General features: G+C 38.2%; 2 protein-coding genes across 2 annotated transcripts in view; both read left to right on the top strand.

Annotated features, from left to right (window-relative positions):
• Positions 1–26,844, top strand: part of LOC133977810 (interferon-induced very large GTPase 1-like) — a 250,066-nt gene extending 223,222 nt beyond the window's left edge. The window contains exon 9 of the mRNA XM_062416136.1: positions 22,154–26,844. Coding sequence (XP_062272120.1) covers positions 22,154–26,844 — 4,691 coding nt within the window. The remainder of the gene's footprint in view (positions 1–22,153) is intronic.
• Positions 16,314–21,174, top strand: LOC133979028 (serine/threonine-protein kinase Nek1-like). Its single transcript, XM_062417440.1, has 9 exons — positions 16,314–16,430; positions 16,528–16,624; positions 16,837–16,934; positions 17,188–17,271; positions 17,380–17,447; positions 17,554–17,640; positions 18,130–18,184; positions 20,780–20,986; positions 21,085–21,174. Exons 1-9 carry the CDS (start codon positions 16,314–16,316, stop codon positions 21,172–21,174), a joined length of 903 nt encoding a protein of 300 aa, XP_062273424.1.
• Positions 26,845–27,881: the final 1,037 nt, after the last annotated feature.

The raw sequence follows: 27,881 nt of genomic DNA, 5'->3' as shown, positions 1-27,881 counted from the left end.
GCCTGCTTTGTGATGCATTTTCTTATTTTGTTGCATTTAAAAAAAATAAATAAAAAAAACGAGCGACATTTCTATTCATAAATGTGATTTAACAAAGGTAAAGGGAACACATTTAACATATGTGTTGTTTATATTACTTGCTATTGGGATGAAGTAAAGATCTGCTGAGTATTTTAACAAAAAAAGGTTTGATTATGTTGAATTAAAAGCCTCAAAATGTAATGGGTCCACCAGACCCAGCAGGACTCCCTGTGTAACAAAAAAACGAATACCATATAAGGGTTAATGCTTTTTTGTGGGAGTCCAGTCAGAAGACTGTTACAGTAGTCGAGTCTACTGGAGATGAAAGCATGAATCAACTTCTCCTGGTCTGTTTGAGAAATAAAACCCTTCACTCTGGATATGTTCTTAAGCTGATAGAAGGCTGTTTTGGTGATTGATTTGATATGACTGCTGAAGGTCAGATCTGAGTCTATCAGCACGCCAAGGTTTCGGACTTGGTCGCTAGTTTTTAGAGAGAGTGACTCGAGATGTTTACTGACAGCAATCCTCTTCTCTTTATTGCCAAAAACAATTACCTCAGTTTTGTCCTGGGAAATTTTGGTTCATCCAATTTGTTACTTGCTCTAAACAGTGACACAATGACTGTATTGGACTGTAGTCATCCGGGGACAGTGCTAGGTATATCTGCGTGTCATCTGCATAACTGTGATAGTCTACATTAGAGTTCTGCAGAATTTGACCCAAAGGCAGCATACATAGACTGAACAGAAGGGGTCCAAGAACTGAACCCTGAGGAACTCCACATGTCATAGCCACTCGATCGGATTCATAACTTCCAATGGTCACAAAATAACTCCGCTCCTCCAAGTAGGACCTGAACCATTCTAGGACTGTTCCGCTGAGTCCTGCCCAAGTTTCCAACCTGTTCAACAGTATACTGTGATCCACAGTGTCAAACGCAGCACTGAGATCCAACAGGACCAGAACTGACACCTTGCCTGAGTCAGAAGCCTGAGTCAGAATAAGCACCCTTCCTATTGTTGCATACTACATAGAAAAGTCAGGACTGGGGATCAGACTATTGAGACTATATGAGAGGTCGATGATGAGTCCCTTGGTGGTCTTTCTGTCCACAACTTTAAACTATACTTTCGGTATTTTGTGTCAAGGCCTCTGCCCCAGTTATCCCAGTTAAATTGAATGGTGAATATAACTTCAATCTGAATCACATATTTGAGTTATTTTCCTTAATTTTATTTTTTTGTAGCCTATATGTCATTGAATTTATTTTTTCTAAATTGTTTAAACCTGTTTACACACTTAAGTCTACAACATAATTTCACTCTTACAATAATATAACGTAGGATCAGTAAAGAGTGTATTCTTGTTCCTTTTTATTTCAAAACGATCAAAACCTAGCCAGCTTAGCAGATGTGATTCCATAAAATGAATAAAAAATAACAGAGTATCAACCCTACCATCCTAAATGAGACTTACAGTTGCTGACGTGTCATGAAATCAAACCAGGAAATGTAACCCCGCCCTAGAAGGATCCTGTCCTTTCTCAGATGAACTGTACATTGATCCTATCAGTTAACAACTCACAAGTACAGATAGGGAACATGTATTTACAGAGGCAGAAATAAGAAAAGAGAGGCACAATATCATATTACCATGTTGTGATAAAGAAAGGGAAAATTAAAGTTGATGGACAGCACCAAAGAAGATTATTAACAGCTGTGTGAGAGAAAACTGAAGCTGTAGAGAAGAAAACAAGACTCATCCGGAACAAGAACATGTAAGTAACTTTCAAAGGCTGCTTAATTCAGAAAGTGAAATATATACTTACCAAATATTCAAAAGCATGTTTTGACAGATTTTTGAGACCAGCCTTATTCTTCACTATAGTTGTTGGTACAATTATAGAATACTTAATTGTTGCTGTATTATTGAACTTCAGATATTTTGACATGTATTGCTGTTTGCATCTATATTAATTAAAACAAGTATAAAAGTAAGACAAAATACATGTGAAAAGTAAAATGAAAATAAGTTGCACATAACTGTGTAAAGTTAATGTTGTTAAAGGCAAAATGTGTAACAATAAAATACATTATTTATTTTTCTGTATTATTTTTTCCTAGTATAGATGAAGATACTAAAGGATAATAATTTTGTATTAGAAATACCTCACTATTTAAATCTTTCTGGGGTCCAACTGAAATAACAGTTTGACTGTAACTGTTTGGATAGTTACATATTTAACAGTCATTACATTTATTTATTTAACTTTTTCTAATTTTTTTTGTTAAACTCAGCAATTGTGTTTCAGATTTTTCTGGTTCAGTAAAGAAAAAGATGAAGTCATCGACGTATAATGAGATTTTCCATTCAGTGTTACTGACATTGACAGTTTTGCTGTTTTTTGTGTCATTTCTAATAGAAGAAACCAAAGATACGATTACTAATGCAGACAACTTGGACAAGTTTGAATGACATTTGAATTTTCCTCACCACATATAAAATATGACTCATGAAAGGATGCAGAGAGGCCTGGTTAATTACAACATGACACAGTTTATACCATTTTATAGAGTTGTTTTTTGGACCTTGAACAGTAATTCTTCAAGGAAGTTTATATTAGTACTTTGAACTACATTATATTGCCTTTAAAACTCAGCAGTAAGCGAGCTAGATCATTAAACCCTCTGACGAACAACACAAAGTGCTAAATATCTGTTAATATGTAACAAGCAGCTCCTCTGTTCTGCACCTTTACAGCAATTTCACAAGGAATTGTTTCTCAACATAATTTAAAATACTTTAACGAATCATCTTCAAACAATTATTAACCTAATGATTATAATAATAACCAACAAATTGAATGTTCCAAATTAAAAATCTGAGAATTGGCCATTAAACAGAGTAAAAAGAAAAAAAAGATTATTAAAGAACTAAATACACCAATAAACAAAGAAACTATTACACTTGAGGAAGAATCAAAATTGACAAGACTGAAAGAAGAAATAGATCAAATTTATATCAATAATACTAAAGGAGCCTTTATAACTCTAGGGTAACATAATTAGAAGGTAAGAAAGACACCAATGATTTCTTTTTGTGCACTTTTTGCAAAGTGAAATTATGAGTGAAATAATATTAAAGCTCCAAGAGTAGAACATTCCAAAATGTGATATGACTAACTCAGACTGCTGAAGCCTCTTTCAGTGTTCATACAGTCACCTGACTGTTGAAAGTTCTCCACTTTCTTTATGATCTCATCCCAAAACTGTGAATGAATCACCAAATTGCTTTATAGAGCTGAAGTGAACTGCAGAGTCAGGTGATAATACAGAACATCTTTCACATTACACAAAGTCATTTAATCATTAAAATATATAACTTTATAAAGTTCTCCCCACTCTTTGTTGTTGATAGTCAGCACACATGATGTAAGTCATATAATTTATAATTTATAAACCACACAATCGAATCCATCAAATCCCTTTGTCATTTCTACTACACATTTCTGCCAGACCAAGTTTTTTCTCTGGGGATCAAATTGCAAGGAGATGTAACTTAAGTGACACAAAAAAAAGACATTTCAGTTACAGACAATCCAAGAAAAAAATATTTTATTATTCAGGGGAAATTCACTGAGAGCAGTGCTCTCTTTTGCAGGAATTCCCTGATCACATTCACACCTGGAAGCTACCCAGTACAACCACAGTAAAGAGCTTTTCTCAAGGGCACCTAAGTGGTGGGACATAGGGAGGGGCAAGTGCTGATTCTTCACTTTCCCACCGAGATTCATTCTGCTGGTCCGGGGAATTGAGCCAGCGACCATCCGGTCATAAGCTTGCGTCTCTAACCTTTAGGCCACCACTGCCCCAAATTAGGAGTCTGTTATTGCTACAGATAGAAATGGAGCTACTGTTCAGCAGCCTAAGGGAGGAAACTGTTTAACAGTCTTGTGGTTATCTCTATGAAACCTCTGGCTTGATGGCAGAGGATCACACAGTCTATTAAGAGAGTTTGAGGGATTTTTCATAATGTTCAATGCCATATGAAGGCATCAGCTGTGATAGGCAAGGCAAGGCAGCTTTATTTATATAGCGCATTTCATACCCAGGAACAACTCAATGTGGTTTACAGAAAAGCATTTAACAGTAAGCATTGGAAACAAAAAAACATAAAAACATGCAATTTAAAAAATAAAAATAAAACCCATTAATAGAGTTATGGATGGATGGAGAGTAGGAGGACGCCTATGATCTTCTCTGCTCCCCAGCACACTTTCAACAGAGGCTCTGTAGAAAGTTGTGAGAATGCTAGTGTCGAAAGTTGCTTGTTTTAATTTCCTTAGAAAGTGTAGTCTGCTGGGCACGTGTGATGACATGAAATGACATGATGGTGTTAATTAACCAGGTGAGACGGTCTGAGATCCATACTCCATGGTGATGTTCTCCAGTCTCTCCACTGTGGATCCTCAGACTGGTACCTCCTGAATTTGACAATCATCTCTTTGGTTTTTGTCAACATAGAGCACGTAGAGTTTTACACTGGCCCACAAGGTGTTTAACCTCTTCCTTGTATGATGTTTCATCGTTTCCACTGATGAATCCCACTACTATAGTATCATCTGTGAATTTGATGATTAGGTCATGTGTTATCAGAGTGAACAACACTGGACTGAGCACACAGCCTTGTGGGGTTAGTACAGAAGAGGATTAGGGCCACGGGAAAAATCATTTGAATTCTGACTTTAATCTTAGAAGTCACATTTTTTACATGTGGCCCTGATCCTCTTCCAAGGAATAACAAAAAAAGTGATACATGAAATACCATATTGTATTTAATTCATGGTTTAGCTTTACAGTTAAAGAAAATGTTACACGATCTTGCCTCTTTAGACTTTACCCCCTTCATTATAAACCACTTCAATTACTCTGATAACAAAAACAATAAAGATCCATTCTTCTTATTGGAAGAACAGGTTCTGTATATTGGTGTCACTGATGCAGGAATATTCAAGATTAAAGATCAAGTAGATATGAAGCTCAGGGAGCCTGTATGCATACACTTTGGTGATTTATTTAAGGCAGCTGGACTGAAAAATAATACTGTGTCACTGATATTCTCATTTAACTAGAAAAGCTGACATTTCAGATATTCTGACAGCCTGATCTAATTTCATGTTTGATCATTTCATGACTAATAAAGAAGAGGTTGTAGTTACTAGGCCCTTCTGAACCCTTTCATGAGCCATATTTAAATTTTTCATACTATAGTAAACACATTTTGGATTTATTATGTGGATAAACTGTACTTAACATAACATTTTACACAAAATATTTAAGTGATACTGAAAATAAAATAAATCTTTGCTAAGAAATCATCATACAGTACACAAACAAGTATGGAAGAGGATTAGGGCCGCAAGTGAAAATTTCCCCAAAAATACATTTTCACATGTGGTCGTAATTCTCTTCAGTAGAATAGTGCTAAAAATGATAAATGAAAGTTCATAGTGTAATTCATTCACTGTTTGGCTCTACAACTTAAGGAAATGTTTTTACACTATCTTGCCTCTTTAGACTTAAACCCCTTCATTACAAACCATTTTAATTACTTTGATAAAAAACAAAGATCCATTCTTCTTCATACTGGAAGTTCAAACAGTTTATATTCATTGGTGTCTCTGATTCAGCAATATTCAAGATTAAAGATTATTTTTAGTGACCCATAAAATAATGGAAACTGTCAGATTTCATATCCTTATCGTCCAAAGCTGATTATAAAACATAAAAAACATGAGACATAAAAAGGTCTGCATGATAAAATATAAGTATGACATCACACAACTACTGTAAAAACCAGTGTATTAGACGCACCTTTAACGTGATTTCTTTTAATTGAAAAGAGGGTGCCTCTTATACACCACTAACCCAGTGGTTAGTGGTTTACCATTAACCCAACACACTGTTTCAAGTGTAATGTGTGTATTTTGATTGTGTTTCAAATAAAAGTAAATTGAAAAGTTTTGGAGTTTAAACATATGTTTATAAATGAATAGCTACTGGTACATTCAAATCAACCAGTCTTTGATAGAAAAGTGTAGAAAAGCACCTCCAAAAATAGACTGCGACTTATACACTGTTTTACGGTATATGAACAATAGAATCTATGTTATCCTAATAATAAGCCTTTTGTTGTAAAGTCTAATACCCTGGATGAGAAAAGTGCCAATTTGGTAATTAGTGTATTTTTGATAGGCAGCATCAGCCTGCCACTACATTCAGTACAACAGCACCTGTTCTCCACACGCAGTAGGATAGTACACATGGTGATTCCACTGTCCTCTTTAAAATTTCAGCCAGCCTCCTGGCTCAGAGCAGTTGTTGGAATTAATTTCATTTTCTTATATATTAATATTATTTTATGAAAGGTGCAGCACATTCAAGAAATGGTATCATTGACCTGAACAGCCCTAAAGTGTTTTGTTTTGTTTTGTTATGCGGATATACTGTACTTCAATAGACCTGGGTTGATTACTTTCTCCGAAGTCTTCCCTGTTGGTAATAAGAAATCATTATTGTAGCTTGAAAGTTGCATCCTTTGTCAATGTTTCATAATTACAGTCTAAGTAAAGTTTTACCTGTATATCAGCAGTTGACCTCTCACCTCAAAATATCTGATTGAAAAAGGGTTCTATTGGTACCCACGAGACTCCCCTTTACAGATATATCCACTTGCAGTTTTGGGCAAAAAACCATGCAGTGTTTTGAATGTAGTATAAATGTGTTATTTTCTTCTATTCTAAAAACAGTGTATTTGAACATTTCTGTCAATGAGCTATATTTTGACAATCTATAGCACATGGTCTGAAACATGTGGCACAAGTGCATTTACGGTGTGTCCAAATCCACTTTCGATATTTTAACTGTGGAAAAATCTCTGCGCTAGACGCATGGTTCAAAAGGGTTGGACTTAAATCCCCTCATTAATAATGGGTGTGTTTTGGGTGTACCACCCGGTAAACCAATCAAAGTTTTAAGCCAGGTGGGCTTACACTTTGGTGGATTGCTATTATAATGGCACATTTTTCAAGCAATGTGTTTCAAGAATAAAATATTCCTTCAGCTCTCCGCTCGCCAGCTTCATCCTGCCAACTGTCTCCGAAATAACTGGTCTCATTCATAAATCCAAGTCATCTACCTTCGAGTTAGACCCCCTACCTACCCACTGAAAATCTGCCTACCTGCCCTGTCCGCGTTAATAACTGACATCATTCAATCCTCACTGACTTCTGGTGTTGTTCCATCATCACTAAAGACTGCTACAATAACACCGACACTCAAGAAACCTGGCGCCGATCTGAATGATTCGAACAACTTCCGTCCTATCTCAAACCTGCCATTTTCTCTCCAAAATACTAGAAAGAACTGTTGCAGCTCAGGTCCACACCCATCTGTCTGACAACAATCTCTATGAACAATTTCAGTCTGGCTTCCGTCCCCTCCACAGCACCGAGACAGCCCTAGTGAAAATCACCAATGACCTCCTGATGGCATCTGACTCTGGACTTCTCTCCATTCTGGTTCTCCTCGACCTGAGCACAGCTTTCGACACCGTTTCCCATGACATCCTCCTGGACAGGTTAGCCTCCATTGGAATCACTGACATCCATCTGGCTTGGTTCAGATCATATTTCTGTTGTCAGTTTGTTCAACTCAAGAACCTGAGATCCGGCTCCTCTCCAGTCTCTAGTGGTGTTCCCCAGGGCTCTGTCCTTGGCCCCCTCCTGTTCATTATTTATCTTCTGCCTCTTGGTCACATTCTCAGGAAATTTGACATACAATTCCACTGTTACGCTGATGATATCCAACTCACTTTCAAGATCCTTCACAACCTGGCACCATCATATCTCTCTGAACTTATTCACATCTACACACCTTCCCGAACTCTGCGATCCTCCTCTGTCAACCAGCTCTTTGCCCCATCTGCCAACTTAACTACCATCATGGGGTCAAGAGCCTTCTGACTCTGTCTCCACCTTTAAATCCCGCCTGAAAACGCACCTATTCAAAGTGGCATACTCTGTCTCACACTAACTATGCAATCACGTTCTTGTTTATTTATTGTACTAATGCACTTTGTAGTCACATTCATATTTATTCTTTATCTTTGCACTAAATGTTACCTGATTTGCATTGTTTGATTTACTGTTGTTGTGTTTATCGTCTGACAAAACAAACGTCTTTTTGACAGCCTAAACGTGCCCCAAAACTCACCAAAATTTGAAATCATGCCCGACCCGGCGAAAAATGTGATATATTAAGGATTGCCAAAATGAGCGTCGTAAAATGGCTCAATAGCGCCCCCTAGAAAATTAAAAAAAATTGAGCCCCTCGACTCAGATTGATGTAGACAAACGAAAATCGGTACACATGTATAACATGTCAAGACGCACAAAAAAATCTCTTGGACCCATACCCTCCCTAAAACAGGAAGTCGGCCATTTTGATATGAATTTGGGTTTTCCACGCATCATATTTGAACGAACTAGTCCTAGGGATTTAATCCAACCGACTTCAAATTCACTCAGAAACCTCTTGAGACATTGAAGATGAAAAGTTATTAGTTCTGATTAGGGATTCGGTTTGGGCGTGGCGGCGCTGACAATTTTCTTTCGCCATTCGATCCTTCGCCAAAAAGCAGGAAGTCCTTATAACTCCTACAGACATCATCCGATCTACACCAAATTAGTCACGCATGTAGAGGGTACTGCCCTGAACACGTCTATGCATCAATACTGTGTCATATACACAGCGCCACCTACTGGACACAGGAAGTCAGCCTCATATGACAAACATTATCCGATTTATATGAAATTTACAGGATGTGTTCTCCACATCATACACTACAACATGACATATAATTGGTGGGTGATCTCTAGCGCCAAATAGTGGACACAGGAAGGAAATCCTTATAACTCCTACAGACATCGTCCGATCTACACCAAATTAATCACGCATGTAGAGGGTCCGGCCCTGACCACGTCAATGCATCAATACTGTGTCATATACACAGTGCCACCTACTGGCCACAGGAAGTCAGCCTCATATGACAAACATTATCCGATTTTTATATGACATTTACAGGATGTGTTCTCCACATCAGACACTACAACATGACATATAATTGGTGGGTGATCTCTAGCGCCAAATAGTGGACACAGGAAGGAAATCCTTATAACTCCTACAGACATCGTCCGATCTACACCAAATTAATCACGCATGTAGAGGGTCCCGCCCTGAACACGTCTATGCATCAATACTGTGTCATATACACAGCGCCACCTACTGGAAACAGGAAGTCAGCCTCATATGACAAACATTATCCGATTTATATGAAATTTACAGTATGTGTTCTCCACATCACATACAACAACATATAATTGGTGGGTGATCTCTAGCGCTACATAGTGGACACAGGCAGTGATATTACACCACATCATGCAACGTCAAATAAAGGCCTGCGTATGAAGACTTCTACGTGCGCGCCCCCTCCGTCTGCACCACAGCCCCGACATGCATGGGGAGGCGAGGGCCCGTTCATAGCTGGTTGCAGCTTTAATTATTAATAGGGCCCGAGCGGCGACTGCAAGTCGCCTGGCGAAAGCCCTATTGAAATTGTAATGTTTATTATTATTATTATTATTATTCCGACATTTCGTGCCCCAATTTCGCCCCTTTCCCAAATGCGAAAATGCTTATACTTTTGCACGGACGTCCAGACTCATCCGAAATTCGATATTTTTGGGTGGTCGCACATGGTCGACGCAGAATGGCGGAATAGCGTCCCCTACAAAGTCCAAAAATGCCCATAGGGAATTTTGCTAACTTTGTCCTATGCTCACAAAATTCGGTACACATATGTATTATACCCACATATGCAAAAAAGCCTCTTGACCTCATGACCTCAACCCAACAGGAAGTCGGCCATTTTGGTTTTGATTTTTCCCGCCTAAAATTAACTCCTCCCACAGCGTTCGCCCGATCAAGTTCAAATTAGGTACGCAACATTTCCAGACCTAGCTGAGCTTAAGTTGTGCTCTGCGCATCTGTAGGTCAAAGGGCGTGTCTGCCAGGGCTCAACTAACTTTGGCGTGCTCGCCATGTACATAAGAGTGGCTCTCACGCCCACATAATTCATCTAATCAGCTTCAAACTTGCTGGACATGATGATTGCTCCGCCATGAACGTCCTGATATATTAACTTCCCACGTAACTCATAGCGCCCCCTGGTGGTAACAGGAAGTGAACTTAAATTAATGAAAAATACATAGTTGACCCCATCAACTTCATTCCACTTCTAAAACATGCAGAACCAGTTGGTGAAGCTACATTATGAAGACTGTGAAGCTACGAGTAATGGCGTCCGTGTGGCGACGCGGCGACCATCAATTCCTCGCCATGAAAATACGTTTGGCTTTTTGATGGCTTAATTGAACACGTATCATCATGAAAATTGGTACACAGGTCCAGGGTGCCGACCTCAACGTCTCCATTCGCTCATAGGCGATCTCACTCGTGTCTCCCCCTAGTGGAAACAGGAAGTGCCATATTTTACATCATCATTGTGCGATTTCCACAAAACTTCACATGTGTAATCACTGTCCCACCCTGAACGCAACCGCTTGTGTTTTGTTACACTCTACTGCCCCCTGGTGGATGAACCATCAACCTCTCATAACTCCTTCATGCTTTGTCCAATTCACTCCAAACTTCACGTGACTGATGAGTGGCCGCCCTGAACACACCAGACCACACCAGACCATATGTGTAAATACCTGTGACTGCCCCCTACTGGATGAACGAAACATTGCATGTTTGGCCTCCTTCCAGGTTTTTTCTCACTTTCTGCTTCACGCCACAGCCCCGCCATGCCTCAGGCCCCGCGGTGGCATGGATGAACGAGGGCCCGCCATCGCCGCTTGCGGCTTTAATTATTATTATTCTTTTTCTACGAGTTCGACGGCCTTTTCCCCCCCTTAAACGTGCCCCAAAACTTACCAAATTCTGCACGCAAGCCAGGCCTGGCGAAAAATGTGATATTTTATGGTGTTCGTCAATGGCGGTCGCAAAATGGCTCAGTAGCGCCCCCTTGAAAAATTAGACCCCTCACCTCACATTTAAGGAGAAACACAAAATTTGGTACACATATGTATCATGCCAAGACACACAAAAAAGTCTCTGAGACCCATGCCCTAACACCAACAGGAAGTCGGCCATTTTGAATCAAATTGGCGATTTTGTCCATTTCCACACATCATATTTAGGGCCCGAGCACTGACAAGTCAGTGAGGGACCTATTGCTTTTGCCAGGATTCTTCTTATTATTAGGGCCCGAGCACTGACAAGTCAGTGAGGGACCTATTGCTTTTGCCAGGATTCTTATTATTCCTATTTTTCACGTTCTTATGCCGTGTAATGAATCGCATTTTTGGTGGCCTGAACATGCATGAAAACTCATGAAATTCTGCACACACGTCGCAGCTGGTGAAAATTTATTTAATTTAACGTGATTGGACGCAAGCGTGGTAAGGGGACTCGCTAGCGCCCCCACACGTCGGGTCATGTGACCACAAATCTTCTCGGATCTGCATGAAATTTACATATGTCATAGGTCTCATTGGATCATTGGAAAATTAATTTTGTGGAATTTTTTTACCTAACAGGAAGTCGCCCACGCGGCGTGGCGTTCACTGATTTTCATTTTTCGAACACCGCTTTGAGGACTTTATGATGTTCACAGAATCATGAAACCTGCCACGTAGGTTTCAAATCATGAGCTCTTTCATCTGATACCACATTTGCCCAATATTTTGCCCCAACAGCTCAGTAGCGCCCCCTAATGCCTTTTCCCACTTAGCATGTACTGACAAGCTCTAAAACTCACCAAATTGGACACACTCATCAGGACTCACAAATATTATTTTTTTGTATAACCGCAGCCTTTTAAGTGGCAATATGACTCTACAGCGCCCCCTAGAGCATTAAAAGTTGAAGCCCCGCCTTCTACATGCACGTACATGAACGAAATTTAGGATTCATATATATCATGACCAGACGCACAAAAAAGCCTCTTGGACACATGCCTTAAGTCCAACAGGAAGTCGGCCATCTTGGATCACAGGTGCATTTTTGCCGCCATTTTCCCCATTTCCAGCCCTCGTACTTTAACGCACTCCTCCTGCAGTTTTGACTCCACAGACTTCAGATTGGAACTGTATCATCCTCAGACCTTGATGATGTAAACTTGACGACAGATTTTTCCTACGTTATACCAGGTGGGCGTGGCAGTCGTTTGTTTGTATAAACAAACAACTCCTTATAACTCCTCCATACATTGTCGGATGTTTATACATGCACTGCGTAAAATGTCACACCTGGTGACGCCGTTTCAATTTCAACATCATTGGGGGTGGATGTGGCAAGGGGTCTCCATAGCGCCCCCTAACAGCAGGTCATGTGACCACAAACTTTGTCTGATCTTCGTGAAATTTACAGGACTCATAGCACTCATGGGTAAACCCTCAAATTATTTTTTTCAAATTTTTCGCTCTAACAGGAAGTGAGTTATTGTGCATTTCCTGCGTCAATTTTCCGTTTTTCCCTCTGCGTTTAGAGGACTTTCCCGTCTTCACAGAATCACCAAATTGCCCACATAGGTTCACACTCAGGCGCACTTTAATTTGAGACCATAACTGCCCCTGGGCGTGGCACAACAGCTCAATAGCGCCCCCTACTGCCTTTATCCATTTTGTACATTTTCACAAACTCCTACACTCACCAAATTGTACACATACCTCAACAGTCATACATATTGACTACTGACAAAGTTTGGGATTTTTAAGTGAGAAGATGACTCCACAGCGCCCCCTGGAAGATTTCAAAGTTTAAGCCCCGCCTTCCACATTGACATAGAGAAATGAAATTTACAAGGCCTATGTATTATGTCCAGACGCACAAAAAAGCCTCTTGGACCCATACCCTAAGTCCAACAGGAAGTCGGCCATCCAGTCTAAAATGTTCAATCTGGATGATTTTTATTATTATTATAGTTGTACGCCTTTTTGACAGCCTAAACATGCCCCAAAACTCACCAAAACTTGCAATCATGTCCGACTCGGAGAAAACTTTGATATTTTAAGGAGCGCGGAAATGTCCGACGCAAAAATTGATTAATAGCGCCCCCTAGAAAATTAAAAAAATCAAGCCCCTCCACTCAGATTGACGTAAACAAACAAAATTCGGTAAACACATGTATCATGTCCAGACGCACAAAAAAGCCTCTTGGACCCATATCCTAAGTCCAACAGGAAGTCGGCCATCCAGGCAAAAATGCTCAATATTGATGCTTTTTTGGCCCTTCACCCACATTCCTTTATGCTTAGAAGTCACTCAGACTCATTTGTGGTCTTAGACTGCCATCTAGTGGAGACATTAACCGCTGCACACAATGTACAATTAAAGGCACAGGAGCAAAGACATCTACATGCCAGTTTTGACAGCCCTGCGACCGCCGCACGCACCGACGTGCACGTACGGCGTTACAGTTGGGGGGGTAAACGGGGGGGTGCGAGGGCCCTTCGACACTGCTTGCAGTTTTAATTATTATTATTATTATTATTATTCACGTTCTTATGCCGTGTCATGAATCGCATTTTTGGCGGCTTGAACATAAATGAAAACTCATGAAATTCTGCACACACGTCGCAGCTGGTGAAAATTTATTTAATTTAACGTGATTGGACGCAAGCGTGGTAAGGGGACTCGCTAGCGCCCCCTAACGTCGGGTCATGTGACCACAAATCCTCTCGGATCGGCATGAAATTTAAATATGTTACAGCTCTCATCGGATCATTGGGAAATTAATTTTGTGGAATTTTTTTACCAAACAGGAAGTTGACCACGCGGCGTGGCGTGCACCGATTTTCACAATTTCGAACAACGCTTTGAGGACTTTATGATGTTCACAGAATCATGAAACCTGCCACGTAGGTTTCAAATCATGAGCTCTTTCATCTGATACCACATTTGCCCAATATTTTGGCCCAACAGCTCAGTAGCGCCCCCTAATGCCTTTTCCCACTTAGCATGTACTGACAAGCTCTAAAACTCACCAAATTGGACACACTTGTCAAGACTCACGAATATTATTTTTTGGTATAACCGCAACTTTTTAAGTGCCAAAATGACTCTACAGCGCCCCCTAGAACATTAAAAGTTGAAGCCCCGCCTTCTACATGCACGTACATGAACGAAATTTAGGAATCATATATATCATGACCAGACGCACAAAAAAGCCTCTTGGACCCATACCCTAAGTCCAACAGGAAGTCGGCCATCTTGGATCACAGGTGCATTTTTTCCGCCACAGGTGCATTTTTCCAGGCCTCGTACTTTAACGCACTCCTCCTGCAGTTTTGACTCCACAGACTTAAGATTCGCATTGTATCATCATCAGACCTTGATGATGTAAACTTGACAACAGATTTTTCCTACGTTATACCAGGTGGGCGTGGCTGTTGTTTGTTTGTATAAACAAACAACTCCTTATAACTCCTCCATACATTGTCGGATGTTAATACATGCACTGCGTAAAATGTCACACCTGGTAACGCCGTTTCAATTTCAACATCATTGGGGGTGGGTGTGGCAAGGGGTCTCCATAGCGCCCCCTAACAGCAGGTCATGTGACCAAAAACGTTGTCTGATCTTCGTGAAATTTACAGGACTCATAGCACTTATGGGTAAACCCCCAAATTAATTTTTTCAAATTTTTCACTCAAACAGGAAGTGAGTTATTTTGCATTTCCTGCGTCAATTTACCATTTTTCCAACAGCGTTTAAAGGACTTTCCCGTCTTCACAGAATCACCAAATTGTACACATACGTCAACAGTCACACATATTGCCTACTGACAAAGTTTGGGATTTTTAAGTGAGAAAATGACTCCACAGCGCCCCCTGGAAGATTTCAAAGTTTAACCATTATATGAATACCTTATCCCCTTTCATTTCTGGTCTTGGTCTGCCATCTAGTGGAGACATTAACCCCCCTTCACACAATGTTCCATTGAAGCAGCAGGAGCAAAGACCTTTACATGGCTGCTGTCAATGCCCTGCGACTGCGACAAGCACTGACGTTCCTGCGTATGAAGACCTACCTGCGCGCCCTCCGACTGCGCCACAGTCCGACGTGCGTGGATGTGCGAGGGCCCTTCGACACTGCTTGCAGTTTTAATTATTATTATTATTACTTTTACTGAAAAGAAAGTTGGCTGATGTTCTGTGAACCTGAAGTGTAATTCATAAAAAGGAAGAATAGAGTTATAACTGACCAGTCTGATGTGTGTAGAAGTGAAGGCAAACGACCTTTACATGTCTACAATCTAAAACAGAGACAGATAACAGATAACATACTGTATGAAGTACACAAAATTACACAGGATTACACCAAATTAGCATGAATTACACCAGTTTACAGTTTAATTAGGTAACCAGATGTAACAGATGTAATGTTTTTAAGGATTATGATGATGTGCATCATGAAGGGATTTCTAAATGTCAGTATGAACAGAAGGAATATTTACAGCAAGATAAATATGTAAATATTCATTTTGGCTCCTAAATGTTTTAGGACAGATTTGAAATAATGTGAACGTGTCAATGAGCTGGGTTGAAGAAATTGAGGCAACATCTTGTTTGCTAGTTTGTCTCACAATCTCTCAAAATCTCAGATATTAGGGCCAAACAATATCACATATATTATATTAATATTTTGATATGAGACTAGATATCGTGTGTCTCTTCCTGGTTTTAAAGGCGACATTACAGTAACATGATGTAATTTTCTGAACATACCAGACTGTAATCTAGCGATTCTGTTATTCTTTTTCTGCTTTTATCTACTAAATCATTATATCCACATTACTGACAATTGCTTATAAAACATATCTCATTGTGTCAATATTTTGTGAAAGCACCATTAGTTATCCTTACAATTGAGGATATTCTTCGCAGTTGCAGCTCCCACTCTGTGGAACGCATTACCGCACTTGTTCAGCTTGGCCTTTGGCGGAGTATAGCAAATCACACCACAGGAACATTGATTAGCACAGCTTTAAAAATGTAACTCAGAGCTTGTTATTTACTGTAGTTAAATTCAGTGCATTTGTCTGTAATCACCTATCTATGTCTCTCTGTAGAATCAGCATGAGGTGACAGTCATTCAACTAACATGGACAAGTATGAAAAGGTGATGGAAATTGGGAGAGGTGGATTTGGAAGAGTCACCCTTGTCAAATCCAAAGACGATGGACACCAATATGTCATCAAGAAGATTGACCCATCTGGAGTAAGCACCATACTATTTCACCATTTCAGTGTTCATTTGAGCTCCACTTTACTACTTTGCTCTTTCACACTATTAAATGTCCCTCTCACATTGACAGATGTCAACTCAAAAGAGGCAGGAAGCTCAAAAAGAAGTTGCAGTCCTTTCCAACATGAGTCATCCCAACATTGTCCAGTATAAGGAGTCTTTTGAAGGTATGAATGATCTAAGATCTGAGCTGTAACCTCACATTTCTATCTAATTCCAGTGCATTTACATTTTAATTGGAAATGTTCATGAATGTACACTGTCCCTTTTTAAATAAATAAACAAACAATCAAACAAATAATCACAGACCTCATCTACAAAGCTGTCCTAAGCACACAGGTTTTTATGAATGTTCCTTATGCTGTATAAAATCTTTTAGAGAGGGGCTGTCTGTGTATAGTGATGGACTACTGTGAGGGTGGAGACCTCAACAAGAAGATCAACTCTCAGAAAGGAGAACATTTCTCAGAAGAGCAAGTAAGCTACCATCTCTTCAAGATAATAATGAATGTTTAGGATCTGCCTGTTAATCTTTGAAACTGTTCAACATGTGGATACAATTCATCATGTATCACTTTCTATTTCACTTCACTATATATTTCTTTAAAATGTATTTAAATTACACCTTTCTCAATGTTTTTATATTATTTTTTGGCTTTTTTGGTCAAATGCTATATATACTTCAAGTTGATACTTTAAGTGTGTCTTTACGTTCCTCTGCCTTTCTTAGATCCTGGACTGGTTTGTGCAGATTTGTCTGGCACTAAAACACATCCATGATAAAAAAATCCTCCACAGGGACATTAAACCAGAGGTATTACTTCATACATCTCATGATCTTGTCTCAGTAATAATGTATTTTTTTATTTGTATTTTATAGTCTCATGATAATGACATCACATCTCTTTTATGATGTTTGCAGAACATATTTTTGACAAAATATGGGACTGTGCAGCTTGGGGACTTTGGAATTTCAAAGGTGCTAAACAGGTTTGTAAAATATCTGAATAGATCTGCAGATCAATATAGAGCCATGATTAAAATGGAAATAATAAATCATAATACAGTCTGTTTTCTATTGTCATCTCATTTCCAGCACTGAAGAACTGGCAACAACAGGTATAGGAACACCACTTTATCTATCACCAGAGATCTGGGAGAGCAAACCATACGACAACAAAAGGTAATAACTTGATGCTATATGTTGTGTTTGTCTTATTTGTGGTGTAAATTAGCATTTAATGGTAATCCAGTGGACAAGTTCTCTCCCCACTGAACTGACTGTGAGTAAATCAGGATTAGGTGGTGGGAGATGTCTAAAGTATCACATCTCCTCTTTACTGAGCAAACCTGCTTATGTATATCTACAGCAGGAAGCTACTGTGATATTGACGTCCTCTTACTTAATCCACTTTAGTTAATTGAATTTAAATTTAAAGTAAATTAAGCAGAATTGCAGGCACAACAATTACAATAAGTCTAGGACTTAATTGTTCAATAACTGACATATTGTGTTTTAAAATATGTTGGATTGTTGTCAAGTTTTCTCATCAATCAAGTCCTTTTTTCTTCATCTTAAAGTGACTTATTGAATAAATGTAAGCTTCCCTCAGAACTAATACCAGCCTGTCTGTTTTTCTGCTCTCTCCTCTGACTTTCTCTCCCTCTGCAGTGATATTTGGGCCCTTGGCTGTGTCCTGCATGAAATGTGCACTCTTAAACCTGCAGTAAGTATTCTGTGTGTGAGCTGTTTACTAATTCATGTAAATTTAATTGCACAGGATTGCAATGTTCTCACATACTGATTTACCGTAAAAAACGGTGTATAAGATGCACATTAAACATGCTTTTTTTCATTGAAAAGTGGGGTATGTCTTATACACCGGTGTACAAAGTATGTTTGTCACAAAGTATGTGAGTCCGGGGGCAGTGAGCTTGGTGAGACTTACAGTGACTCGGGTGCAATATTTGCGCACAGCGACAGCTCTGATAAAGAGTTTTTTGGGACTCAAGTGAGCATACACGTACACACTGTATCAAATATGTAAAGTTACTGTGTTCTTTTTAAATACTTAATTGAAACTCATAGCCTAACCCAAACCAAGTCTGAGTTAATATAGCGGTCCAATTCAGTTAAGCAAATCATTACCAGACCGTTAACCATTAACCATTAACCCAACACACTGTTTCAGGTGTAATATGTGTTGTAGTGGCCATTTGTCCAGAAAAAACAAATTCAATTTCAAACCAAACATAATCAAAAGGACACTGATGCACCATGGGGATGTGGTTTAACACAGGCAAAAGAAGTTGAATTTTCATTCCATAGACTTGCGTTTTGTTGTGATTTATTTCAAAATAATAAAACAAACAAAAGAACAAAGAAAACCATGGCTGCTGTTGCCTCTCTTGCGCTGGTAAAAAAACCATAGGCTCAGTTGCTGATGTGTCACAAAAATGCTAAGACACAGGGACTTTCTTAGTTGCTCAAAAATGTTTTGAGTCTTAAAAACCTGCCCGTTAAGACCTTTAGTCTGTCCCTGGAAAGTAACAGCACTCAGCCACGGCCTTACAAGGAGAAACAAGAACAGTAGCCGCAATGCATTGTATGACGTCATTCTTCTCGTTACAATTTAACATATACAACATACAACAATTCTGTGTCTAGTTTGCACTGATATATCACACCCTTCTCTTACCTTCTAATTCTCTATCCTCTTCTCAATCTAACAAGGCTCTAAAATATACTTAGAAAATCCTACTTTCACGAATAAATCTTCCCCTACGTGCCAAATTCTTTCTTATTTCACTTACTTAACCCTCTGTAAATAGGTTTTGTACTTCAATCACACTTAAAAAATGAACCCTGTTTCTATTCACCTCTTAGCTGTGTTTCACAATCTCCTGTCCTGTACAGAAAACCACAAGTAAAAGCCATGCTTGCAATTATCCAAATTGCAATACTAACATTCAAGATAACGTCATCCCTAAAATGTTTATCTCTGTCATTCATTCTCTTCCGCCCACATTTTTTCTCTCTCATGCAAACATGAACATAATGATATACAGAACGTACAAACATATATCTGCACTCAACCCTTTTTTCTCCTTTCTTAAAAATCACCAGGAGTCTTCCCAGGTTGAGTGCAGTAGGGTTTTATCATCGGTAGCAAAACCGGAGACCCACATCACAAACAAAGTTTATGATAATTGATCTAACATTCAGTATTGCTTACCCTCCTTTATACCTACAAATTTGCTGCGGTCTGTGGTTTTTGTGAAAACCCCTTATATTTTTAACATGGTTAGTTCCTGTCTCATGCCCAAACATAGACATTCTTGTTTTTTTTTCTTCTTCTCGCACTTGGTGCTTGCCTCATAACCTGGCCTTGACACTTGTCCAGCCCTCTCTGCTACAAATGATAACATCCCCTCCTTGGCCTATACTGGCCCACATTTTTCACACAAACCTTCTTCCCCTTTTCAAAATATACCATCATGTTTTGTTTTTCTTCTTACTGTATTTTTTAAAGAATAACGTAAAATGAGTATATTTGGTTACATGTTTCACACATCTTTTTTTGGTCTGGTTACATTTCACATCTATGGGTTACCGTGTAGTGAATTCAATCAGTAAGTGCACATCCAATCAGCAGGTGTTGAATAACATACTTCATTCTTAATCACTTATCATGATCCCTTCTAGTATAGCCATTATTACATTTACTTATCATTATGAGTATAATTTATACACCACAGTGCATGCTGGTCCTCAATGTGCCTACCTACTCAAATAACCTCAAGTGCCCACAGTGTTAACCAATTAACAAAACCAAAATACTAACTATGTAAACATTAATATGCTAAACAAATAACTAACAAAAAAATATATCAAAAATCTAATTAAATAAAGCAAACACTTAAGTTAATCAAACAAACACAGTTACTCATAATTAGTCAATTAAATTTACAACTAAAACTAAAAACTAAAACTTTACAAAACAAACAAATAGCTCCTAAATGTGTGTTTTGATTGTGTTTCAAATAAAAGTAAATTGAAAACGTTTTGGAATATAAACATATGTGTTCATAAATGAATAACTACTGCTACATTCAAATAAACCAGCTTTTAATAAAAAAGCCTTTTTGTCCCTGCATGACACCCCCCAAAATAGACTTATACACTGGTGCGATTTATACACCGGTTTTTACGGTAGATATCTTCGCTGTATGTATAATGGTCACTGAGAAAAAATGGGTAATCCTTTCTTTCCTCATTTGTTCTGCAGTGGTTATAACTAAATATGTTTCCTCAATTTAAGGATTGCAGTAGGATGGATCTAGAACTGAAACTCAGCTGTGGCTCATACCCTTCCGTGTCTGATCACTACTCCAAAGAAGTGTGTTCCCTCTTGGCACAGCTGTTGAAATGTGTCCCCACAAAGAGACCCTCAGTCAGCAGAATACTGGACAAACCTTTCCTCTCCAACAGAATACAGAGGCTCCTCACACCACAGGTGGAGAGAACAGTTAGTTGTCTTTGATACAATCTAATTTACATGAAGCAGACTGTGCATAGTTAAGAAAACGTTATTCTCTACTCAGTGTTTACCATTACTTGTCACAGGGTCAGTCAAAGACTCTTATGGTATCTGAGGAGAAAATACAAAAGAAGAGGCCTGAAGACGAGAAGAGGCAAGAAGATAAAGGTATGTAAACTATAGACTATCTTTCAATGCCTGTATATTGAGATAATCAACATTAAACCAGGAACCAGGAGAGCAATAGTTTATTACATCTGCCTTAGCCATGCTATCTTATATTGCTGGGTTAAAATTAGTGTAATAATAGTAATAAGTAATTAATAAGTAATAAGTATACTGTCATCCAGGGGAATTGGTTTCACCTGAGGGTGGCGGTTCCTTTCATGTTTTAATACTAATAAAAGGTACACAGTTATCACTGACAGAGCAGCAGTGTTTTCTCTCTGCAGCTTGTTAAATTATATTATATTATATTATATTATATTATATTAAATTATATTATATTATATTATATTATATTATATTATATTATATTATAGCTGTTTGACAAACACTTGCATATGGATCTACTGTGTCCTGCTGGCAGAATGCGTTCCCCAAAGGTTACCCAAACACCTGCCTAAACAGATGTGTTTTGAGTAGTTTTCTGAAAGTTTTAAATGAACTAACTGACTGTAGGGATGCAGGCAGAGCATTCCAAAGATATTGCGTGTAAGACCTGAGGGAGTGAGCTGATAAGTGGGGTTGTAAGAGGTTAGCTACATTTGAAGGAGCCTGACCATGTAGGGCTTTAAAGGTGAGTGTGAGGATCTTAAACTGAATTCTATATACTTAAGGCTGGCATTAATGAGGTGAAAAGTATTTTAGTTTGTGGTGCTAATAGCAGACAATTTTAAAGAAAGCTAATACACAAACAAAACGTATACATGGTCCACAACTAGAAATCTATCATAGAACATAATTTATCTCTGATTTATTTACTTATCAGTTGATCCAGTTAATGAATGTAACATCAGTGCTGTTAATACCAGATGTTATGAATACATACAGTTGTCAACAGCAAAGAAATAAAAAATAATATTATACTGTATATTAAGTTCATTTTCTGTTTTTATTTTTATTTTTACAAGTGATCTTTTTTCTCTTCCCCAGCCCTTTACAACTTTCTCTCTAAACTTGGACTGGAGAAATTTTATCCCAACAAGCTCACTCTTCGCTCTCTCTTGGAAATCAACAAAAAACGTATTTATGATGAAAAAGTTGAATCACTGGAGAAAATACCATGGTGCTTTCTCAGGAAACTCTTTCAAATCAATGCAGAATGCAGAAACTGTACACAAGTATCAAACGATGATGAAGAGGAGGAGAAAAACAGTGATCTGTTTGACTTTGACCTGCTCATTGCAGATGACTCTGCAGACAACAATGTTAACCCTCTCGACCTCATAGTTGCACTCTTTCTTTGTGCTGACAGCTTCTTGCAACAGGAAATGGCCCTCAAGATGTCAATGTGTCAGTTTTCTGTCCCACTGCTGTTGCCTCATGTCAATAACAGTCAGTCTACTCTGATGCTGTGGGCTCTGAGAGACATCGTCAAAGAGTGGTGTCCACAGGATTTATCTGACTCTAGAGGATTTGTTGAAGGTAGCATTGTTCAAGCAGATATACCATTCTTTACCTTTGTCAGGCTGAAAAACTGTAGTCTCTCCAAGTCACAGGTTTTGAATCATGTTCTCAGTCATGGCCAGTACAATCACAACATCTTCATACACAGAGATATGAAAGGAGGAGCACTTAAAAGAAGAATTGCCAATAGTTTGGTTGAGGTTTGCTGGTACCTTCCCTGTGGCAAAGAAAATCTTGACATATTTCCAGGACCAGTTGCCTTTGCCAATTTGAGAGGAGACATCTGTGAGTCACTGGCACAATTCAATTTCCTTTTTCAAGGGTCAACTGCTACCTTTATGTATTTAGACACAATTGAAGAAGATGAGCACAAGATTCTGACTTCACTTCAAGATGTGAAATCCAAACTCTTCTTGGTTGTTAATCGCAAGCAAGACAGCTCTGGAGAGGACATGGTGTCTGTCAAGAAAACACTGAAAGAGTTAGAGCTACCAAATAGCAGTGTGAAAACCAAAGACCCAAAGGTAAATGTTGCAGAGTTTTCAAGGAAACTTTGTGTGTCCATCAAGAAATCACTGACAAATGCAGCTAACACAGTTAAAATTGAAAATATGCTTGACAAAGCTGTTGAACTTGGTCTGTCTGTGGATGAAAAAAAAAGTGGCAAACAAAAGAAAGCAGCTGAGAAGATTGTGAAAGGAATTGGTGTGCAAAAGATATCAGATTACAAAATACAACAACTTCCCTTGCAGGGAGATAACTGGAAAAGATTATCACAACTGGACATGGAGGAATGTAGACTGAAAAAAGTTGGTGACCTAGCACCAGAAGAATATCAATCTCAGCTACAGGAGGAAAAACGAAGAATCAGGAAGGAGCAAAGCAAATACAAACTGTCCACAGCCATGAAAAGTTTTATTAAAAACTTACTGAAATGTGATAAAGAAAGACAAGATTTTTTTCTTAAGTGGATGAAATTTCAGCTGAATGCACATTCAGAGTCTGCCAATCAACTGTCTTTACTGCGTAATGAACTGAAAGAGCACTGTGATAGAAAGGAAAAAGATGTGAAAATCATTGCAGAGTTAGTTCAGACTTTGCTGGACAGTTCTTTAGGAGTAGAGCATTACATGAGAGAGATGGGACTCATCTATGAGTTCTCAATTAATAGCTCAAGAAAAACTGCTGATGAAATATCTCGTCTCCCTGGTTTGGCTGCTGAAATGCTTTTGGATGGATATCCTTTAGAGCTCTTGGATGGAGATGCTTCCAACATCCCAGAGAGATGGGTGACAGATGTGCTGATGGAGCTTCACAAGAAGGTTGGAGAACAGAGCAGACTGTTAGTACTGACTGTGCTGGGTGTTCAAAGTACAGGGAAGTCAACACTCCTCAACACCATGTTTGGTGTGCAGTTTCCTGTCAGTAGCGGCAGATGCACAAGAGGAGCTTATATGCTCTTCCTCAGAGTTGGAGAAGATATGAAACATGAGTTGAACTGTGATTTTATAGTTCTCATTGACACAGAGGGTCTAAAGTCTTCTGCTATGTCACAACTAGAAGAAAGTTATGAGCATGACAACCAGCTGGCAACCTTTGTGATTGGTTTAAGTGATGTCACCATTATAAATGTTGCCATGGAGAATTCGACAGAAATGAAAGATGTCCTGCAAATTGCAGTTCACGCCTTCCTGAGAATGAAGGAAATTGGTAAAAAGCCTGTTTGTCATTTTGTGCATCAAAATGTTTCTGGAGTTTCAGCTCATGCAAAGAACCTAACGGACAGAAAGCATCTCTTGGACCAGCTCAATGAAATGACACAAATTGCTGCTGAAATGGAAAAGAATCATTCTACTGAAGCATTCACAGATGTGCTGGACTATGACATGGACAAAAACAACTGGAACATCCCAGGACTCTGGCATGGAACTCCTCCGATGGCACCAGTGAACACAGGTTACAGTGAAGCTGTAGCAGAGTTAAAGAGAAATCTTTTGGAGACAGTGAAAACCAGCAGAAGCAATGAAGTCTCAAAGATCCCAGAGTTTCTAGAATGGATCAGAAGTCTCTGGAAAGCTGTGAAATATGAGAACTTCATCTTTAGTTTCAGAAACACTCTTGTGGCTCAGGCCTACGACAATCTTTGCAAAGAGTTCAGTCAATGGGAATGTGAGCTCAGAAAAAAAATTAACTCCTGGCAAAAAGCTGCTGAGTCGGAAATCCTAAATTCTGACAATGAATCTGATATTCAACATTTAAATGAAATGGCTGAATCAAAAAAATCAGATGTGTCAGAAAAAATAACATCTGAAAAAAGAAAAATGGAGGAGAAACTTACAAACTACTACAAAAAGAAAGGCCAGAATGTAAATCTGATAGAAAAATACAAGGTTGAATTTGTCAACAGCATCAGCAGTCTTGCAAAGGAAATCAGATATTCAGTGAACAACAAACTGGATTGTGCACTTCACATGAGAAAAAGTTCAAAAGAGGTTCAAGACATTCAGAGGAAATACAGAGGAGTGATTGAGCAGCAGGTGATGAAACTCCTGAGTGAGTGTAAAAACTCCAAACTGTCTGATGAAAAGCTGAAATGTGAGTTTGAAAAGATGTGGACTGAAGCCACTAAAAATCTGTCTGGACTGAAAGAACAAAAGATATCTGAAAACATCCTCATTAACTTGAGAAAAAACTTCCTAAATCGGAAAGTCAATGAGGAATTACAGAACATTGGAGACCTAACAAAAATAGGGAAGAGTGAGTTTAACGCCAGGACAGAGCATGTAAAAAATGCTAAAACCTTGAATGTGCTCTCCAGAAAAGAGATAAAAATATATTTGCAGAACACAGCTGATAACATCATTGACTTTTGTAGATCTTTTGTGCTTGATATTGTAGAGACAAACTCAGATTATCATGAGTCTTTAACAAATGCTCTTCTAGACAAAATCGATGAGTCCCTTAAAAATGTCAGCAAGGATGTAAAAATCAAGTTCGAGATTGACCTGAAACTTCATGTTTGTGGCATTGCCTCAAGGGAATTCCTCAAAATGCATAAAAAATTCTTGTCTGATAATGATCCTCGAACTCAGCTGGCGAAATACAAGAGTCAGTATTTGTCAGATTTTCTTGATTTGTACAAAGAGAGAGATGATTGTCAACGCAAAGCAGATGCTTTTGTCAAGTGTTGTATCAAACCTGCTGTGGAAAACTACATCAATAGATCTTTGGGAACAGACATTGTGGATGAAATTTTGACAGGTTGTCAATCAGCAGAGTACAGCTCCCGCTCCTCTTTTCAGTACAACATTCAAAAAGAGTTGATGCAAAAAGAAAACTTTGACAGTTTTTTCAAGTACATTCGTAATTATGAAATATATGTTAATGATTGGATACTTCAGCACATCCAGAAACAACTGTCAAAGGACAAAACTTTGCCCAAACTTAAAAACAAGAACCTCAAAGTCATAGTTGATAAAATCACAGCAGCATTAGAGAAGGCCAAAAAAGGACCAGATGGTGTTCAACTGCCAGACAACAATGAAAGCATCACAAAGCTCATCAGCAACATGCGGAAGTATTTGATTAAAGACATCTCAATCTCAGAGGAGAATGAAAAAACCACCCTGTTTCAAATCAGAAGCACATGTCATCCATTTATCAACAGCCTCAAAATGTCAATAGAAGACTTGAAAAAACAGCTTCAGGAGGAATTCTCAAAGTCTGAAAACATCACTGAGACTCTGAACAAACTTCCAATAAAACCACAGGATGAGCTTTTCAAGCGAGTGTTTGGTTGTGGAAAGCAATGTCCATTTTGTAAAGTTCCCTGTGACGCTGGAGGCAAAGGACACGATAAGCATCATGCAGCTGTTCATCGACCACAAGGTCTCAGTGGATACAGGTATGATGACACTGAGAAGCTGATAGAAACACTGTGTACAACTAATGTGCAAAGTGAATGTAAATTTAAAAGTATAAAAACAAAATGGGAGCTTCATCCTTACAAAGATTATTACACTTACTATCCAGACTGGCTCATTCCTCCAGATCCCAGCATTGATGCATCTGACTACTGGAAGTATGTACTGGTTCAATACAATGACAGATTTGCTAAAAAGTACCAGGCCAAACCAGCTGATGTTCCAGATGCTTGGAGGAGAATCACAAAGGAACAAGCACTGAAGGGGTTAAAAGATGCCTACAACATAAAGTGATGTAAAAATAACTTCAAACAAAACCAAAGTAAAACATTCAAGATATTTTCAATCAAAAGAAGAAGAGAATTTGGAGATGAGCAAAAGGACATGGTGACTAAACACTTTCAGTTTTTTCAGCACATTAGATTAGTTTGGCTGAAACATTAACATTACCTAAAACATAAGTTTTGTCTTTCATGTTTTATTTTTAATGTAACAGAGTTTGTCATTCATCATAATAATGACGATGACGATGATGAAGATGTCAGCATTGTTCATTCATTGTTCACAGTTAACTTTCTAATGGTTACTATCAGTCAATGAATAACAAATATTGATACAACTGACTTTTGGTTCTGCTGTTTAAATATTTAACATATTTTTTCTTGTTTATTTTATTCTTTTAAATAAAAATGTGATGATGATGATGATGATGAAGGCCTACAGTATGTAGTTCAAAAGCCATATAATGAGATGCTGTTTTACTACTTTTTACATTAATATTATTACATTACATATATTATTATTTACATTATAGTTTTATGCTTTAACATTTCTTACAGATCATAACATGCTACAATGAAGTTATTCATGTTTTCTTGCAGAGTAAATTAATTATCATCAGTTCAAATGTGTTCATGTTGATATAAATTACTTTTTGATTCATGAACTAATACTGAGACATCCTTTCATGTTTTAATGTGTAACTTTTTTCATTATTTTTGACAGATGATGATGTGTTGAACAAGTCAAGTTTAACACCAGAAAACAGTTTTGTTATCTTTTAAAAACATTATTATTGTTTTTATGTATTCGTTTATTTTTTATTTTACTTTTTAATTAGTACACATATTTCGTTTTATGTCATGTGAAACAGATGTTTTCTAAAATGTCTATTATTCTGTATTTTTAGTTTAATTTCTAATAAGAACATGTCTATTTTACTCTTTTTAATAAGATGTGATGCTGATTTGTAACTTAAAAATATATTTTTTTCTGTATTAGTTTTATTTTATTCAGAGTACAGCTCCCGCTCCTTTTTCCAGTACAACATT

This window comes from Scomber scombrus, chromosome 1 (assembly GCF_963691925.1).
Source record: "Scomber scombrus chromosome 1, fScoSco1.1, whole genome shotgun sequence".
NCBI classification, from domain to species: Eukaryota; Metazoa; Chordata; class Actinopteri; order Scombriformes; family Scombridae; genus Scomber; species Scomber scombrus.
Note: the sequence above shows the minus strand (reverse complement) of the source record. Positions and strands in the feature narration are given on the sequence as shown.

Bases quoted from the DNA above. Each gene is read 5' to 3' on its own strand.
- LOC133979028 (XM_062417440.1), top strand. From the start codon at position 16,314: ATGGACAAGTATGAAAAGGTGATGGAAATTGGGAGAGGTGGATTTGGA. The intron at 17,448-17,553 runs GTTTGTAAAATA...TCTCATTTCCAG, and splicing joins ATTTCAAAGGTGCTAAACAG to CACTGAAGAACTGGCAACAA. The intron at 18,185-20,779 runs GTAAGTATTCTG...CCTCAATTTAAG, and splicing joins TGTGCACTCTTAAACCTGCA to GATTGCAGTAGGATGGATCT.